This window comes from Colletotrichum spaethianum (assembly GCF_022836535.1).
Source record: "Colletotrichum spaethianum MAFF 239500 DNA, contig46, whole genome shotgun sequence".
Lineage (NCBI taxonomy): Eukaryota > Fungi > Ascomycota > Sordariomycetes > Glomerellales > Glomerellaceae > Colletotrichum > Colletotrichum spaethianum.
Window position 1 is genome coordinate 205406 of NW_026054816.1, and position 16654 is coordinate 222059.

The 16654-nt window shown below is 55.0% G+C and overlaps 6 protein-coding genes across 6 annotated transcripts; 5 read left to right on the forward strand and 1 right to left on the reverse strand.

The window, feature by feature from the left end:
* Positions 1–471: 471 nt before the first annotated feature.
* On the forward strand, positions 472–2263 carry ColSpa_11441 (serine/threonine-protein kinase srk1; the record flags this gene model as incomplete). Its single annotated transcript, XM_049277653.1, is given in 3 exon segments — positions 472–1326; positions 1369–1812; positions 1823–2263. Coding segments are annotated over 3 exon segments (1740 nt in total).
* Positions 2264–3630: 1367 nt separating this feature from the next.
* Positions 3631–5041, reverse strand: ColSpa_11442 (transcription factor lepE; the record flags this gene model as incomplete). Its single annotated transcript, XM_049277654.1, has 3 exons — positions 3631–3898; positions 3973–4451; positions 4511–5041. 3 exons carry the CDS (start codon positions 5039–5041, stop codon positions 3631–3633), a joined length of 1278 nt encoding a protein of 425 aa, XP_049133611.1.
* A 508-nt stretch (positions 5042–5549) lies between these two features.
* ColSpa_11443 (nucleus export protein brr6) lies at positions 5550–7172 on the forward strand (the record flags this gene model as incomplete). Its single annotated transcript, XM_049277655.1, has 3 exons — positions 5550–5658; positions 5867–6744; positions 6804–7172. 3 exons carry the CDS (start codon positions 5550–5552, stop codon positions 7170–7172), a joined length of 1356 nt encoding a protein of 451 aa, XP_049133612.1.
* A 3482-nt stretch (positions 7173–10654) lies between these two features.
* ColSpa_11444 (conidial development protein fluffy) lies at positions 10655–12142 on the forward strand (the record flags this gene model as incomplete). Its single annotated transcript, XM_049277656.1, has 2 exons — positions 10655–10900; positions 10979–12142. 2 exons carry the CDS (start codon positions 10655–10657, stop codon positions 12140–12142), a joined length of 1410 nt encoding a protein of 469 aa, XP_049133613.1.
* A 218-nt stretch (positions 12143–12360) lies between these two features.
* On the forward strand, positions 12361–13422 carry ColSpa_11445 (nitrogen assimilation transcription factor nit-4; the record flags this gene model as incomplete). Its single annotated transcript, XM_049277657.1, has 2 exons — positions 12361–12629; positions 12684–13422. 2 exons carry the CDS (start codon positions 12361–12363, stop codon positions 13420–13422), a joined length of 1008 nt encoding a protein of 335 aa, XP_049133614.1.
* Positions 13423–14400: 978 nt separating this feature from the next.
* On the forward strand, positions 14401–15624 carry ColSpa_11446 (peroxisomal membrane protein PEX16; the record flags this gene model as incomplete). Its single annotated transcript, XM_049277658.1, has 1 exon — positions 14401–15624. The coding sequence occupies one exon, from the start codon at positions 14401–14403 to the stop codon at positions 15622–15624; it is 1224 nt and encodes a 407-aa protein (XP_049133615.1).
* Between the last annotated feature and the right edge of the window lie 1030 nt (positions 15625–16654).

The window sequence follows — 16654 nt, forward strand, 5'->3', positions numbered from 1 at the left end:
GGCCACGACTGGACTTGCCGCTGTCACTTCAGTGACTTTCCCATGTTGTGAGCGGCACCAGTTTTGCGCTGGATTTCCGTTCATCCTTTTTTCTTCTTCTGCCATTCTTCTCTCTTCATTCTTCTTGTTTTGGTCTCACCATCGCTCGGCCTCCCGCTTTCCCATCCTCCTGATTTCCTTCTATAGGATTGTTCGCGCTGGATGCGCAATGTTGCAAACATGAGCTTTCTCAAGACAAGGTTTCTGCTCTTTCTTCCTTAGAGTTGTCGCATTTCATGGCCCGTTTTGGCGCTGCGAAATCTTCGCCCATTGACCTGCCATTCTCCACCCCCGCCATTTCAATCACGTACTTGGCGTCGCCTTTTCTTCACTTTGCGCTCCGCGATCCAACTTTGGCTCGCCTCCATATTCGGGCAAGCATGAGCTAATATTTTCTTCTTTCGCGACAGAACCCACCAACTCTCTGCTGCCATGCAGAACTCGCCGACATCGACGTCGTCGGGCGAAGACCCCGCCGAGAACACCGCCGACGAGGAAGATTCCGAGGACTACTGCAAGGGCGGCTACCACCCTGTCCAGATTGGGGAAAAGTTCAAGGACGGCAAATATACTGTCGTGCGCAAGCTTGGATGGGGTCACTTCTCTACCGTCTGGCTCTCCAGAGACAACACATCGGGCAAGCACGTCGCCTTGAAGGTCGTCCGCTCCGCCGCGCACTACACCGAGACCGCCATTGACGAGATCAAACTCCTCAACAAGATTGTCCAGGCCAAGCCTGACCACCCCGGTCGCAAGCATGTCGTCAGCCTGCTCGACTCCTTCGAACACAAGGGCCCTAATGGCACACACGTCTGCATGGTCTTTGAGGTCTTGGGTGAGAACTTGCTGGGTCTGATTAAGAAATGGAACCACCGAGGTATCCCCATGCCCTTGGTCAAGCAAATCACTAAGCAGGTGCTGCTCGGCCTCGACTACCTCCACCGCGAATGTGGCATCATCCACACCGACTTGAAGCCCGAAAACGTCCTCATTGAGATTGGTGACGTCGAACAGATAGTCAAGAAGGTGGTCAAGAGCGAGCCCAGCGACAAGGAGAACAACAGGAACGGCCGGAGAAGGAGACGCACCCTCATCACTGGCAGTCAGCCGTTGCCGTCTCCTTTGAATGCCAGCTTCAACCACAACAACCTCTTCCCAACTAGCAACTCGAGCCTCAGCCAGGTACTGCACGAAGGTATGCGAATCCCCGCCCTTCCTACCACCGCCAACTGCACCACCAGCGTCGTGGACATGCCACCACCTCAACTCAACTCTGCAAATGTCGTCGTACGGGGGTTGAGCGCAGGCTAACAGTTTGTGTCTTTGCAGGCGGAAAATCGTCAAACGACGCCTCCCCTAAGCGCGACGCTGATCAGAAGACGCGCGAAAAGACAGCGTGAGCATTACCCCACCCGACGAAATAAGTGGATGAGACCATCTGATGCTGACCGCTTTTTGTACAGCGATCTACTCACGAAAGAAGTTTCGGGCATCTCCCTCGATAAGACGAGCAACTCACCTTCCTCCGGAGAGAAGCGCAAAGCGGAGGATGCACATGCATTTGATGTTATTAGTGTCAAGATTGCCGACTTGGGCAATGCCTGCTGGGTCAACCACCACTTTACCAATGATATCCAGACCCGGCAGTATCGCTCACCCGAGGTCATACTGGGTGCTAAATGGGGCGCGAGTACCGACGTGTGGAGTATGGCCGCAATGGTAATGACAAACACGCAGCAAGGCAACTTGAGATACGCGCGCGATGCTAACCATGTTCCGCTAGGTGTTTGAACTGATCACGGGCGACTATCTCTTCGACCCACAATCCGGAACCAAGTACGGCAAGGACGACGATCACATTGCGCAAATCATCGAGCTTCTCGGACCTTTCCCCAAATCGCTTTGCCTGTCAGGCAAGTGGTCCCAGGAAATCTTCAACCGCAAAGGCGAGCTGCGTAACATCCACCGTCTGCGTCACTGGGCTCTGCCAGATGTCCTCCGCGAAAAGTATCACTTCAAGGAGGAGGAGGCGAAGCGCGTTGCTGATTTCTTGACCCCCATGCTGGAGCTTGTGCCCGACAAGCGTGCCAATGCGGGAGGCATGGCGGGACACTTGTGGCTCGACGACACACCCGGCATGAAGGGTGTTCGGATTAACGGGCTCGAAGTCGGTAGCCGGGGAGAGGGCATCGACGGCTGGGCGACAGAGGTGCGGAAACGGTAGGGGAAAGTAAACGGCGGCCGCTTTCGATAGAGGGGGCCACCAATATATCAGCGTAATTTTACTGAACAGTCACCGGCCCCCTCACCCCCTTTTGGTCAGCATTCTGCACCGTTAGTCTCTAGCATCGTCGTACCTGATTTGGATTGAATATTCCGCACGCACCACACGCACCTAGCATGGTGCATGGAGTTTTGCTCTTTGAACAGTGCCAAAAGACACATACACTATTACTACTACTACTACTACTTACCACTACTACTACCACCACTACTACAACAACTACAACAACACAATCATCATCAAAAGTGCCGCAAATGGGAACATGGAGAGGACAAAAAGACCAAGCGGCGACCCACGAAAGGACCGATAGGTTTGATTGATTTGTCGAGGTCCCATGAAGGGATTGATAGATGCTACTGTACGCGGAGGAAAGGAAGGAGGGTTTGCTGGCAAGAGTCCAGCGCGGCTCGTTTTAGGTACTAGATATCAATGAAAGGAGTTAGCAGGCAAGGCCACGCGTCCCTTTTGGGAGACTTTTCACATGGGCTGCGCGAAGGGTGAATGCTGCCTAGGTAGCTAGATGCCTTGGTGAGGAGGTAGAGAAGAGGCGGTCGTCGACTTTGTCCCATGGAGGAGGCGTGCCGATGTTGATGACGAGGCCATTGGAGTAAACGCAGGCTTGAATTGAACCTTCTTCCCCCCGCCGTTCATGGCCGGGATACTCTTTGCACGGTTGCGGCTCCTTGTCGTGTAGGATTCCAATTTTCGGGGGGGGTTTTTTGGACAAAGACGTCCCGCCCGGCCTCTTGACGGGAGACAGAGAGGGAGAGACGCAGGAACGCCAGGCCAGGCCGACCTTTCGTGCCTGCCTGCCTGTTGTTAAATGGCCCCCGGTCTGAGGAGACGTCTGCTCGCGATGGGATCCACACAACAACACACATGACCCATGGGTGCAGATGAGACGTCACATTACGGTCGTATTGATTGGCGCCTTGGAAGAATCTCTTGGTCAAGTCACTTTGGGGGCCCCGGTACGCCTTCTGGGCGCAAGTCAAAGTGCGGAAATGCCATTCTGAGGGCCCTCTGCTCGAAATCTGCATGAAATGTGTGTGGCATTCTTTCCCTGATCCATTGAATCCATTTGCCACCTCAATCCACGATGACCCAAAACGCCTTTCTTTTGTGCTCGAATAATACAAGTGCCGAGCCCTTCCTTCGTAAAGCTCATTTGACCAAATAGGGGGGGGGGGGGAGGCAAAGACTCAGCATTTCAACAGTCTGCCGGTGAGCCGAACTCGTCGCGGTAGTTTGCAGCCGTCTCCTCTAGCGGACGGGGGGTGGGGGGATGAAAACCTCGCGCAGCTCGCTTACCGCTTCTTGCGGTTCTGCGTCATCTTGCGGAAGGCCTCCAGGCCACCAGCGCCGATGGGACGGTGCTCCGGGGCCCGCGAGACGTCGTACGTGCTCTTGGGAGCAATCGTGTAGCTGTCGGGGAGACCGCCAGGACGAGCACGGTTTGAGGTGACGACGGGCGCCAGCATGGCCTCGCGCTCCAGCTCTCGTGCAGACTGGGAAGGCCGCTGGGTGAGGGTGAACTGGGAGCTGCCGGCCTGGCGTTGCGACATCTTGAGAGCCCTATTGAAAGAAAAAGAAAAAAAGAGTCAGCATGGGAGCAAACTGGCCGTGTGCCGGGATGGAAGGAGACGTACTCATAGTCGAACTCGCGCGTCTCGACGTGACGCTTCTTGTAGTCGTCCGTCCGCTTGAGGATAGGTCGACTCCAATCACCAAGGAGGCGCTCGGCCATGCGCTTGATGCTGGGTTCGGGCCTCTTCGAGCGCGTGTAGAAGTAGACAACCTTTCCGATGCCGCTGCTGAGAAGCGCCTCCTTTTCGATCGGAAGTCGGATCAGCGCGCTGAAAATGTCGCGCTGAATGTTATATGCGGGCAGACTGCCATCGTTCAGGGGTTCGAGGAAGAACTTGACGTGCTGCAAGAAGTTGGTGTCGGGATCGAGAATGGCATGCTGGATGTTATTCCTGTTCAGCAGACCAGTCACCGAAGGCAGGAGCTTCAGCTTGTGAACCGCTGGTTGACCGGCCTCGCGTGCGCTGTTGTCGGCCTCGCAGGCCTTCTCCATCGCGACCTTCAGATCGGCAATCTGCTCATCGATCTCGTCTTCCAGGTCCTATACCGTGCATCGTCAGCAAGCAGGCCCAAAGCCCACGTATCTTGGAATCAACCCACAATCTCGTCCTTCTTCTTCTTCCGCTTCACAGGCCCCTTCATGGCGGCATCCAGCGCCCGGTCGATCGCACGCCGTCTGCGCTCCTCTGGCGTGAGATGGGACTCGTCGTCGATCTCGGGCTCGGCAGCCTTGGGCCGGGGCTTCCTCTCGCCATCAGCCTGCCGTCTCGACTTGCGCGCAGGCCGTCCCGCGTCACCATCCACCTCGCCAGAAACCTCATCATCGCGTGATCTCTTCTTCTCTCGACGTCCCTCCTTTGGTTTCTTCGCTCTCGCACCGTCCGCCACCTTGCGCTTCGACGCCTTGAGGGTCTTAGCCACGTCTTCATCAACAGCTACTGGTCGGTCTTCAATGTTGGCTGTCTCTGGGTCGTAGTCCTCGAACTGGTCCTCGTCCATCTCCGACAGTTGGTCGTCGTCAGAAAGCTCGGTGGCAGTCGCGCCTCCGGCGCCCTCGCGAGGTTCTTCATTGTCGGCATGATCGTCGCGATCGGGCAGCGGAGATTCTGGGAGGGATTCGATGTCCGACATGATGGCAGAAGAAGCTGAGGAAACGCGTTGTTGTGAGATGCGAAGCTCGGCTTCGACTTGGTTTGATGGGGGGGTGGAAATTAGAAAGGCTTTGATGGATGGATGGATGGCAGGTCGCCTCGCCTTGTTGTCGTTGCCCTTCGGTTTTCCAGATGGTCCAAGCTTTAGGCAAAGGGACTTAGTTGGAAAGAGCAACCAGCCTCAGAGGTGGGTCTTCATTGTGGCTGAAAGCCGAGCCAAGAGTGTTATTTGCTGTTACACTTGCTTATCGATAAAAGGTACGTATCGGGCTGGAACCGACGGAAGGTTCTGTTGCCTCAGGCACGGTTTGTTTACTTTGGATTGTGTGAGTGTCGCTCGTTGGTTCTTTGACAGCCGGCGCCTAGAATATTTCGACCCTGGCCGCCACCACCCCGGACTGATCGCGACCAGAGTTGTTGCGCATCTCACCCACAACATCCACCTAGCTTTGTCCACCCACAAGCCATTGCGTGCAAGGAGCTTCACGATGGATCGCCGAACTTACGAAAGCCCCATGGAATGGGAATATCAGGACCGAGGCCCTCTAGATGCGACCAGCCCGTTTTCACAAGTTGCAAAGAGCAACACTCAGAACAGTGAGTTGCAGCTTGGTACAGGGAACTCTGTATCCTCATCGATCGCTTAGTCCTTTGGACACCTGTTTTTCTGACTCTACCTTTTCGACCCGCAGTCTTCAACTCCCCGAACAAATTCGCAAACTCCAAGCCGAACCCATTCTCTAGCCCCTCCAAGCCGAACCTCTTCGCGGGCAGCCCCTCCAAGCCTCTTCCATCCCTGCCACAGACATCACTCTTCTCCCCAGGATACAGAGCAGCAACACGGCGCCACCGTTCCGAAACCCGGCTTTCACCACCCCGCGCAAACCCTTTGACGAGAGTGCCTTTTCGGAGGCTTCAGGCGCAGAATCGAGCCCCGCTTTGACCGAAAATTCCGAGCTTCCAGATGATACCCCCGACGTCGACAGATACGGAGACACGAACATGGGCACCATTACGCCTTCCAAGATTGACAAGAGCTTCCGCTATGGCAAGGCCGGTCTCCAGTCATCCAAGCGCCATGCGCCGGGCAAGGGAGAGATCCCTAGAAGTGCACGAGAATACCCCGCCATAAGGAAGCGGAAGCGACACAACCTGGACAGAGATGTCGGAAGCGTACGCTATCACGGCTCACAAGACTGGGATGACTCGGAAGACGACTCGGACGATGATGGATCTCGCTCGGCGGGAGCTCGCGGGGGCAAGGGCAGCAAGAAGAAGAACAAGAACGGCAGCGGCTGGATCAGCAATCTATTCCACACTCTGGAGGAACACCCCAACGCCCCCGAAAATCTCTATCGCTGGATCCAACTTTTGGTCAACTGCATCATTGTGTCGGCCTTTGTCTTTTTCTGCTGGTCCATCTTGGACACCGTTCGGTCGGATATTCGAACCGCCAACGACGCGGCTCGTCTGGAAATCGAAAATAGGATGGCTGAGTGCCGGACCGAATACCAGTTGAATGAATGCGCCAAGAAGGACCGGCCTGCATTGAAGGCAATGTGCGACGAATGGTATGAGTGCATGATCCAGGATCCTTCTGCCATTATGAGGGTTCGAGTCACTGTCAAGCAAATCGCGGAAATCTTGAACGAATTCGCCGGCGCCATGCAAGTCAAGGCCTGGGTAAGCATTGACGTATCTCTTCTTCATCTGCAGTTTCGTCTTCTGACATTGTTACGTAGGTGTTCTTCTTCGGCATCCTTCTCTTGTGCATCGTCGCCAACAACCTGACATTGGGCCGGATGGCAAACAATGCTGGCCCCACCCACCCGGCTCCGTCACACCGCGCTGCGCCTGTTGCTGCTCCGGAACCATCGGTAATCCCGGAGCCTTCGCAGGCGTACATGTGGGTTCCTATTCAAACACCGTCACACCGCCGTCACATCCAGTATGACAACGACGACACCGACACGGACGCATCGCCGCCAAAGATGAAGTCGATTATGCCGCCCCGGACGCCTTCCGCACGTCGTAGTCCAAGCAAAGGTGATCGGGATCGACTGCGTAGCCCGACTAAGTATGGAGGACTCAGTCCCATCAAGGGGTACTGAGAGCGAGCAGGATGCTTCGCATGTCTTTATCAAGGCTCAAAGGCAGGAACTGGCGATCGAAAGGCAACACAATGCATGGTATCGGAGTTGTGAGGTTTAGTTGTATAATATACGTATGAGGGATAAGGTTTTGAGGCAGATGCGGTGTCATCTGGCGGCTTGAGGCGAGCTGGTCGGCTTACGCCGCTTTCTATGGGCGGACAGGAAACAAGGTTTTGGCAGCCACTGGTTCTGGCCGGATTTCATACTATTCTTACGTCCTACGGACTCAAAAAAAACCTAAAAGTTCATTTGTCAATTGACGCTGTATCTTTGTAAACTGAAATACAAGCTGTCATGGCTGATTTTCGGATTGGCCTCTCTTGGAGGCTCGCCGTTGTTGCCGTTTTAAGCACAGGTCCCACAAGATGAGCTCGGATCGCTGATGAGCTTAGTCATGCACGGTCTAGACCTCATCTGTTGTCGGTACCAATCTTATGACGTCAAGCTGAAGCAGAATTCGGGCCTGTCAATCACGACACGCCCCCCCCCCCCCCCCCCCCCCCCCCCTTCTCTCTCTGAATGGACCCCAGCTACACCAGAGGTTCCTGAGTCGTGCGGCGCAACCAAAAACCCACGGCTCTGACGACGGGAGGTTGGGCAAAGCGGAGCACTCCTAATAGAGTAATTTTGAGGCTGACAGCTGAAAGCCTCGCGGGAATCCCGCGATGCCCGCGATGTCTGTCGTTGAACTTCGTTGACGGGACGTTGTTGCTCATCTACGTCAAGCACGCAGCTCGGCGGACGAGACGGAGTAGATTCCGCCGCCACCAGAGTACGATCGTCATCCTCTGTCTTGTTGGGCAGGTGTGCTACCCCGAGAATCAGGTGTTGGACCCCAAATTCTGCCCTGCATCGAGCAAGCAAGACACCGCCACTGGAACGTGTATTTGAGGGGAAAGACATGCGGCTAGGCGAGGCGGGTACCGATACCTTCTATGCAGCAGTACACATACCAGTATGATAACGTGCCTCACGAGAATGTCGTTGCAGCATTGGTGGGCGATATCAGGGGTGGCTTTTTGCTTGCTGCGCCCTTGGTATTGCGAGACATCGGCGGAATGAGCGCATTCTGAAGTTGCCAGCTTGGTTTACGCCGCGGGATTGAGGACATCCCGGGGTTCCTGAGGCACGGAAATCCCAAGGCACCACCCCCCTTTGGACCAGCCGGAGCAAAAGTTTGCAAGCCCGTTGTTCTCATTATCTCCAACCAGCTCTCGAGAAAGGGATGGGGCCTTAGCTTGTGTCTTGAGGAGCGCGGGGCATCAAACCTAATTCCTCTCTCGTCACAGCCTCGGGAGAATCGTGATGCCATCCCAGGACCACTCATCGTATCAGTGCTCTGACAAGGAAGAACCTTCTCAGGTACTTGTGCCTTAGTGGATTGGCGGGCAAGGAAATCCCTGCAAAGTGAGGGTCGCCGGCCAGGGTTTCATAAGACGCATTATGCTCGGTGCTACAATGAAATACTGCTTACAAAATTCCGAGAGAGGGGGCTGGCGGAGGAAAACTTCCAGCTGGAAAGTCGGGCGGGCGGGTATGGCGGACATAAGCCTCCATCGCATCGCAGTGGTCTCTGTGTTTTGAGCATCTTGTTCTCTTGTCAGGTACACAGGGCTCCGATGCAAATTTGATGAGACAATCTGGCAATCTGGGTTGGGTGAACAATGCACACCGTCCCCTAGATCAGGGCTCAATTGCCGGGCTTAGACCGTCTAGTCGTAGTAGAAAGAGTTAAGGCTGTCTGGCATCATGGCGTCAATATATGCGGCATGATGAGTTGCTGGTATCGTGCAGTAGGTCTCGCGATACTCGGGTCGAGGTACTGTACTTTAGGGTGAGTATCCGGCGACTCACCGGCCGTGTCCATGTGGATAAAAAGAAAGACAAAAAACCAAGATCAGAACGGATGGATACCTGCATGTACACAATGAGGTAGTATCATGCCTTACGTGCAGAAAGGCTCTTTCTTAGCGCTTAGGCATCATCAAGACAGCAGGGACGACGGCCATGTCCCAGACTGAGCGAGGGGATAGTAATACCGAGCATTTTGGGCAACTGTGTTCGCCTTGATTAGGTCTGTACACAGTCCACTCTTACGGTTGCTTATTGACAGGGTGCACGTACTACGTGAAGTGTGCCCTTTGCCTACATTGTGATGGTTGACGTCTAGCTGGTATATTCGTCAGAGACAAACTACTCTCGACATCCATGTGTATCAACCGAGACGGTGGGATGGGTGTGCATTGGGTGTGTAATACAAGGTAGAGCGACCAAGCGCCAGCATGAAAGCTGTGCCTCCTCCTCCCTCCTTCCCCCCTTTCCGCTTGAGCTCGTTCATGGCATAGGAAAGGTGCCTTGGAGCTAGATGAGTCAACCATGTGATTTGTGATGGTCCTTATAGAAAGATCATCCGAAGGAAACACATATGCCAATGGGCAACATTACGGTGAGGTTTTCCCATTCGTCTTTGTCTCGCCCATTGTGCGTGCTTGCCTTGTTACCTTGCGCGCAAAAAAGTTTCCCCTCCACCTTCATCGCAGAGCTAGACCTTGCGCGGCTCGAAGCTCTGGAATCTGGGGAAGGAGCTGCCCTGTTACCTTACCTGCCGTCACTGTCTGCTGTATCCGTATAGCACCTCGTCTTTTGTGCGTCTGTGCCTTGTCTCCATCTCCCGTCTGTGTGCGCTTGAGGATTGGGGACCCGACCCGGCCGCTGCACCGTCATTCCTTCCCACCTTTCCCACTACTTTCCCCTTCATCACGAGCTGCATTTTCCGCCCGTCACACGTCGCCTTATCCTCCTTTTCTCTCCACAACCCACGTTTTGAGTGCCAGCCTTCGCCTCGGAGCCCAGGTTTCGCACACTGATACGCGCTCGCGCGCGCACACACACGCACACGCACACACAGCCTGCACACCTCACAAACCCTCATCCCAGGGTGCTCCAACGTTGGACTGCAGGGTTTACACTCGGCGCATGCTTCGGTAGCCAGGGCACCAAGGGGGAAAGAGGGGCAGTGGCTGCTGTCAATCTCCTACCTCTCGTTCTCTTTTGCCATCGCTCTCTCGCTACGACAGCAAGAACTGCAACACCGACGACGAGGAGTGGCGACCAATTCTCCCATCTTGCGATTCAGGCTTACGTCGTCTTCTCTCCCCTCAACTTCGAACCCTCCGCGTACCTTCCTTGCGAGCGTCTTCCAGTCAGCCTTCGGCCTTTCGCGAATCATCCGGCTGCCCGACGCTGCTGCTCGGTGCTGCTAGAATACCACCCTCTGACCATAGCTCGATATCTCCGTCCCAGATCAATGCGTACCAGTATCCGTCTTTGAACGGCCTCATTATGTCAATTCCCAAACAAAGCCTTGAAAGTCGAGTTTGCTTGGTAGGCTCGGCTCGAGGCTACTATCAGTCAACCTGAAGCGCGCAAGCACCGCCGATATGGAGGAGGCACCCGGCACCCAACAGCAGGCTCAGCCCGGCGCCGGCTCTGCCTCCTCCGCGGGGGCATCTGCCACATCTGCCCCTGCGCCTGCTTCCATCCCCGCGTCCGCACCGTTGCCCAGCTCCGCCCCTACGCCATCTGCGTCTGGTAGCTCTGGCGCCGGCCAGTTGTCTAAAAGAAGGAGGGGCTTGGGAGTCGTTACGCCCAATGCTTGCACCGAGTGTCGCAAGAAGCGCGCCAAGGTAAGCGACCGCAACATCTCGCCCTTGCTAGAAGTTTCTCGTCTCCACGAAATCACTTACTAATACCCTCGCCTTTAGTGCGACGGCCAGAAGCCATGTGGCCGCTGCAAGGCCCAGAAAGACGTAGAGTGCGTCTACGAGATTCCAGTTCGCCAATCCAAGGAGCACCTTCGAAGCGAAATCGAGCAGCTGCGCCACCGCCAGCGATCCAGCGACCAGGTTATCGCCGCCTTGGTACGCTCCGATATGTGGGAGGATGTGTTGCAACGCCTGCGGAACGGCCAATCCCTAGAATCAGTCTCGGAATGGCTAGGTGGTACGCTTCCCTCAGGCGGCGGTTCAAGAACATCTCTCAGCCGCCCTACCGAGCAAGCTGGCGACGCAACCGCCGGCTCAGGTGCCCGCCCAGGGTTTCCAGGATCGACACCAGCGCCAATTAGAACGAGAAACCTCGGAGGTCCTGGATCTGTGACCATGAGCCCTATTACTGGGCAATCTAACTTGCGTCAGGATATCGATCCCAACAGCCCGTGGCACCTTTCGTCGCACAGCCAGAGCACCAGGAGCAATTCACATCCTGATGTGATGAACTGGAGTGCAGACACCAATAAGCCGCCACAGGGTCTGTTTGACACATGGGGAGAGTCAACGAGCAACACTGAGACTTCAGAAGGCGGATCCAAGTATCAAGGCCTCGACCAGGTGCTCGCACCGCTTGAGCTGCCCGATATGAAGCTGCCCCCCGAGGACTGGACAAACATTACCGATGATGGCTCTCTTGTGCAGCACCTTCTCGCCCTGTACTTCTGCTGGGAGTATCCAACCTTTGCATCACTGAGCAAAGAGCACTTTCTTAGGGATTTCCAAAACGGCGTTCATCGTTATTGTTCACCCATACTGGTAAATGCGCTCTTGGCTTTGGGTTGCCGATTCTCTAGCAAATCCAGCACGAGAGCGAACCCCAGCGATCCATACACCTCCGGAGACCATTTTTTCAAGGAAGCCCAGCGTCTATTCTATCTCGAGGAAAACCACCATAGCCTGACCACCATCCAAGCTCTCGGTATCATGTCGATAAGAGAGGCAAGCTGCGGCCGAGACTCGGAGAGTTGGTACTATGCAGGGCAGAGCATTCGTTTAGCCATTGAGATGGGTCTCCACCAGTTGGAAGAAGATGGAGACGATGATGAGTTTGCAGTGCAGGCTGCCACTTTCTGGGGTGCCTTTGCGCTTGATCAGTGAGTATCTCGACGCAACAAACTACAAAGATTGGCCCACGAGCTAAACGAGCTAACCCTTTCTTCAGCGCGTGGTCTTTGGCAACTGGCTCACTCCCACAGTGCTCCTGTTTTCCCCATCTGCCGCCAAAGCCCGCTATCATTGATGACATTGAGGCGTCTTTGTGGATTCCATATACGGATGACGGTAAGTTTTTACTGAGTTTGCAAAACACACAAAGCATGCCGGATGCACAAGACTCAACGATTTCGTTAGGCGCCCCGTTACAGCGTTCAGCTGAGCAGCCGTCCAACGTCCGATCTGTGTACAAGTGCTTTTGTGAACTGAGTGAGCTTGTGCACCAGAGTCTCTACGTTCTTCACTCTCCTGGAAGACCGTTGACCAGCCGTGACCTTCTGGGTATCTACACCCAGTATCTCAACTGGTATGACAGAATACCAGAGGTACTAAGACTCGGTCACAACTTTACACCCGCCGTGCTCTTCGCTCAGTAAGTACATCACCAGATATGTATCAGAGTCACCACTGACGGAATCTGTTTCAGCATGTACTACCACTTTGCCATCCTCCTCCTCTTCCGGCCGCTCATCAAGCTGAGAATCATTGGTTCCAAGCTGCTGCCCCGGGATGTGTGTGGACAGGCGGCGGATGCCATTCAAGGACTCCTACGTTCATACTCGCAACTCTACACTCTTCGCAGGACGCCGTCTTTCGTCCCGTATTTTGTCCTCACATCCTCCATCATGCATCTGGCCATTGGTGCGGCCGGTACGCCTCCGCAAAAGGGGTTTGATGCAACGGCGCAACCCGGCGTAGATACACCAGCCCAACCACCATATCCGCCTCGTGTTGTTGAGGCGATCAAGCAAGGCATCAGAGACCTGGAGGAGATGGCACCGTGCCATCATTTTGCGGAACAGGCACTTAATATTCTTCGATATCTGGCCAAGAAGTGGAACATGGACGTCGACATGGGTGAGAGGCTCCCATCAGATGCTGAGTACGCGCACCTGGTTAGGCCATATACAAGCAGCCTCAACTTCTTTGCGCCAAACGTCATTGAGGATGACTTCATCTGCGCTTGGGGCGGCAGCACCGACGATGCCGAGGTACCGAACCCGGCAACAGCAATGGGCGCTAAGGGAACCGAGCCCGGAAAGCCATCAGTCTCGCGGGCGGCCAAGGTCCTCGAGAACCCTCTGTTCTGGCCGTTTCCGATGCAGGGGCGTCCGATGCTGCCTACAGGACGTGAGCTCGAGGAGGCCGGATTCGAGAGAATCTAGGGTAGGGGTGGATATGGGAACAAGCGGCGGAGGCTCGTTTTGCCTGCAAAGGAGTTTGGCCTTGGGCAAGGCATTGTGTTTTTTGATACCCTACACCTTTTCTGCAGAGATGCGGCCGGTCTCTCGTCGTCTGGAGCCGACGGTCTCGCTATCCCATAACATCGTTGCGGCTATATCAGCCATCAATAGGCAACTATGAGATGAAAGGACAAGAGGAAGCAAAAGTAACAAGCTTAATGCAGATATGAGCGAGTCAATGGAGAGCAAATCCGATATTTCCTCAAGTTCCTTGCATGTGCGTGTATTGTCAGAATGTTCCCACGTCTTACCTAGGATACGTGACGAATGAAGTGGTTCCGTTCCTCTTTCGAGATTAAAAAGAAGAAGAAAAAAACGTCCGATACAAGATGGTGGTCCCTTGTGCAAAGAAAGGGAGGAAAGTTGAGCCGACAGGGGTCACCCACACAGAGGTATGCGACATAATCTCATTGGCTCAATGCCCTGGGCGCTGGATGATGACAGCACTTTCCTATCTCATGCCAGTGCATCTAGGGTGGGGTTCCAAAAACACCTTTGCCCGACCTACGTACTATGTAGGTACCCACGGTCATCAGGTGTCCGCAGCCCCGGGCCAAGAGGTGGCAGGGCGACCGACCTCGGCTCAAAGCGCGGGCTCGGACCAGCAACAGCAGCAGCAGTCCATCCACGTCCAGTCGCGATGCGCTGCCCGGGGTACCTGCCTACGTGACCTTACCTTGATAACCCCAACCTATCCGGTGTGCAACTCGCATTTCTCCAACTACATCCATCCACGTCGGCGTCATTCGTCAAAACCTTGTTACTTCGCAATTTTCTTCTTCGATTCCGCCCCAGTCTGCATCACTGCCGCGCGCCTCTTCTCTGTAATAATTCTTCTGTATCATACCCTACTCTTCGCGCGTCAATAGCGTGCGTTCCTGATGCTGTAAACCTTGCGCAATGTCGACTTCCGCCGATATCCCCAACAAAACCCGCCTTTCGCATCAACCGTCCACGATTCGCGCTGTTCTGTCGCTGCCGCCGCAATGGCTTCACATGTACGACGAATTCATCACCAAGAACGCTAGCCAGGTCTCCCAAATAGAATCGGCTCTGAGGTCACTGACCTACATCATCCCTGGTAACCAACACTCGCACCCCTCCACAGCCCGTTGTCATGGCCTGCGAGTTAACCAAGTCGTCACAGGTCGTTTTCGCGACGCCGAGATTGCCTCTGAAACAGTCCATTCGAGTGTGCAGCTTCTGTCTCTGTATCATGACACGCTGCTCATGCGCGCCCTATCACGCATCCCCATGGCGCGGCTGCCATCCCCTCATAGACGCTATACCAAATACTGGACCCAACGCAGTCCAGTGTACCGCCGCATCGCCATGCTGCTGCAGATGGTCACTTACACACAACTCCTTTGCGAGATGGCAGCCAAGAGGCGCGGAGGGGAGCGCGGCCGATGGCGCGTAGTTGTGCTGTTAGAAGCCATCAAAGCCATCTGCCGCCTGCTGCTACTGCGCGTAACGCGCTCACGGCCTCTTGTCTCACCCGTACTTCCCGAGCGTGAGCCTGTCCCGGAAGAACCGGAAGCCGACGGTGATGGCGCCCTCAAGGAAATGCTGGACGAGTCTACTGCCAGTCATGAACCAGGAGACGGCGATGACGCCCCAAAGCCACACGAAAAGGATTGGGTCATGCCAAGAACCGGAATGAGCCTGCCTTCATTGCCCAACGCTGGTGATATTAGCGGGTACCTCCTGGGCAAGGTCCTGACTGCCGAAGATATCAAACCGGCGGCTAAGCTGCTGAACCAACTACAGGGCAGTGCCCAGGCAGCCGAGGTACTCCACATTCTGGCGCCGCTCATATATGCCCTGGCTCTCTCCAAAAGCAAGAACAAGAAGTCATGGACACCGTGGCTAGTTGGCCTGAGCGTTGAATATGCCGCACGTCAACTCAGAGACCGCAGCTTCAGGACCACGCCGCTCGAACGTGACGAGTGGAACAAGCGGGGCTGGGCCATGGGATGGTGGACCATGCGAGGAGCCTTCTATGAAAACGTTATGAAGGGTGTTGTCGGCGGCGTGCGCTCAAGAGTTCCTGGACTCATTGGCGGTATCCTGGAAGACTACGAGTACCTGTGGGAGAACTACTACTTCAGTACCAGCGCATAAGGCACAGTTGAGCTTGCAACTGGTCTGGACAAGTATGAGCCGGGTCGGTCATATGGTGCTGCTTGCTACGACATCTGCAGATCTTCTCGCCGGCGTCTTTAAGATTTGGCATTATGCCGCTAAGCTCATAGCCAGACCGCCTCCGACCGCCATCAGGCTACATGATGCAACACGCAGAAGGGGCGAATCATGAAGGGGGAACGTTTCTTTTCCTGAATCATGCGGGCAACCAGGTGCTTGGTGCCAACTGAAATATGTGTTGGCTGACAAGCGTGTCGGCGTGCATTGGACTTGAGAAAGAATCGATGCCAAGTCGCGCGGTGCTATATCCTGATAGGCGTTGTGGAATGAGCCACGTTGAGGGCTTGAGATGCGGCTCGTTGACGGTGGCCGGCAGCCAAGTCAGGTCAAGCCAAACCGTCATCGAACATACGTACCCTTGCAGATCCTAGGGAGGCCCGGAACAAATCTAGGCACCCTCCAAAGTTCAGGATTCATGTTCAGCTATTTTGTGGCTGAAGCTGAGGATCATGCATAAAAGTGGTGAGGACTGCCCGCCATACCTACCTTCCGTCACACCTCTTTCCGAGACACTGATCTTAACTGCTGCGAAGAAGGGATGCCAGCCTCTCCCACGATACAACGGCAAAGAGGGGAAAGCTTACGGGTACCGGCCCATGTCTCCCGGCAACCGGTGGCTGAAGCTCCGCTGCCGCCTCCTGCCAGACTTGCAGCGAGATTAGTGGTTGTCCACAGCTCCCTGCTCGCCGGACACTTGCATCGAGAGGGACGGTAAGCAGTAGGGTACGGTAGATAGAGGTGGAACGGACAGAGAAGAAGCTTGTGGTCTCATTGTCTACTTTGGCATATTTACATAAATGCGTATTACTATCCCTCATGAGCCCCCCCGCTTGTCTGAACCCTCTGAGTTGTGGCTTCTCGCGTGTTTTCCCCCAAGTTTCTTCGGGTGATTTCCGACACCGTACACTCCATCACTGACCCTCGCCCGTTGGGCGTCCACGTTTGGCAA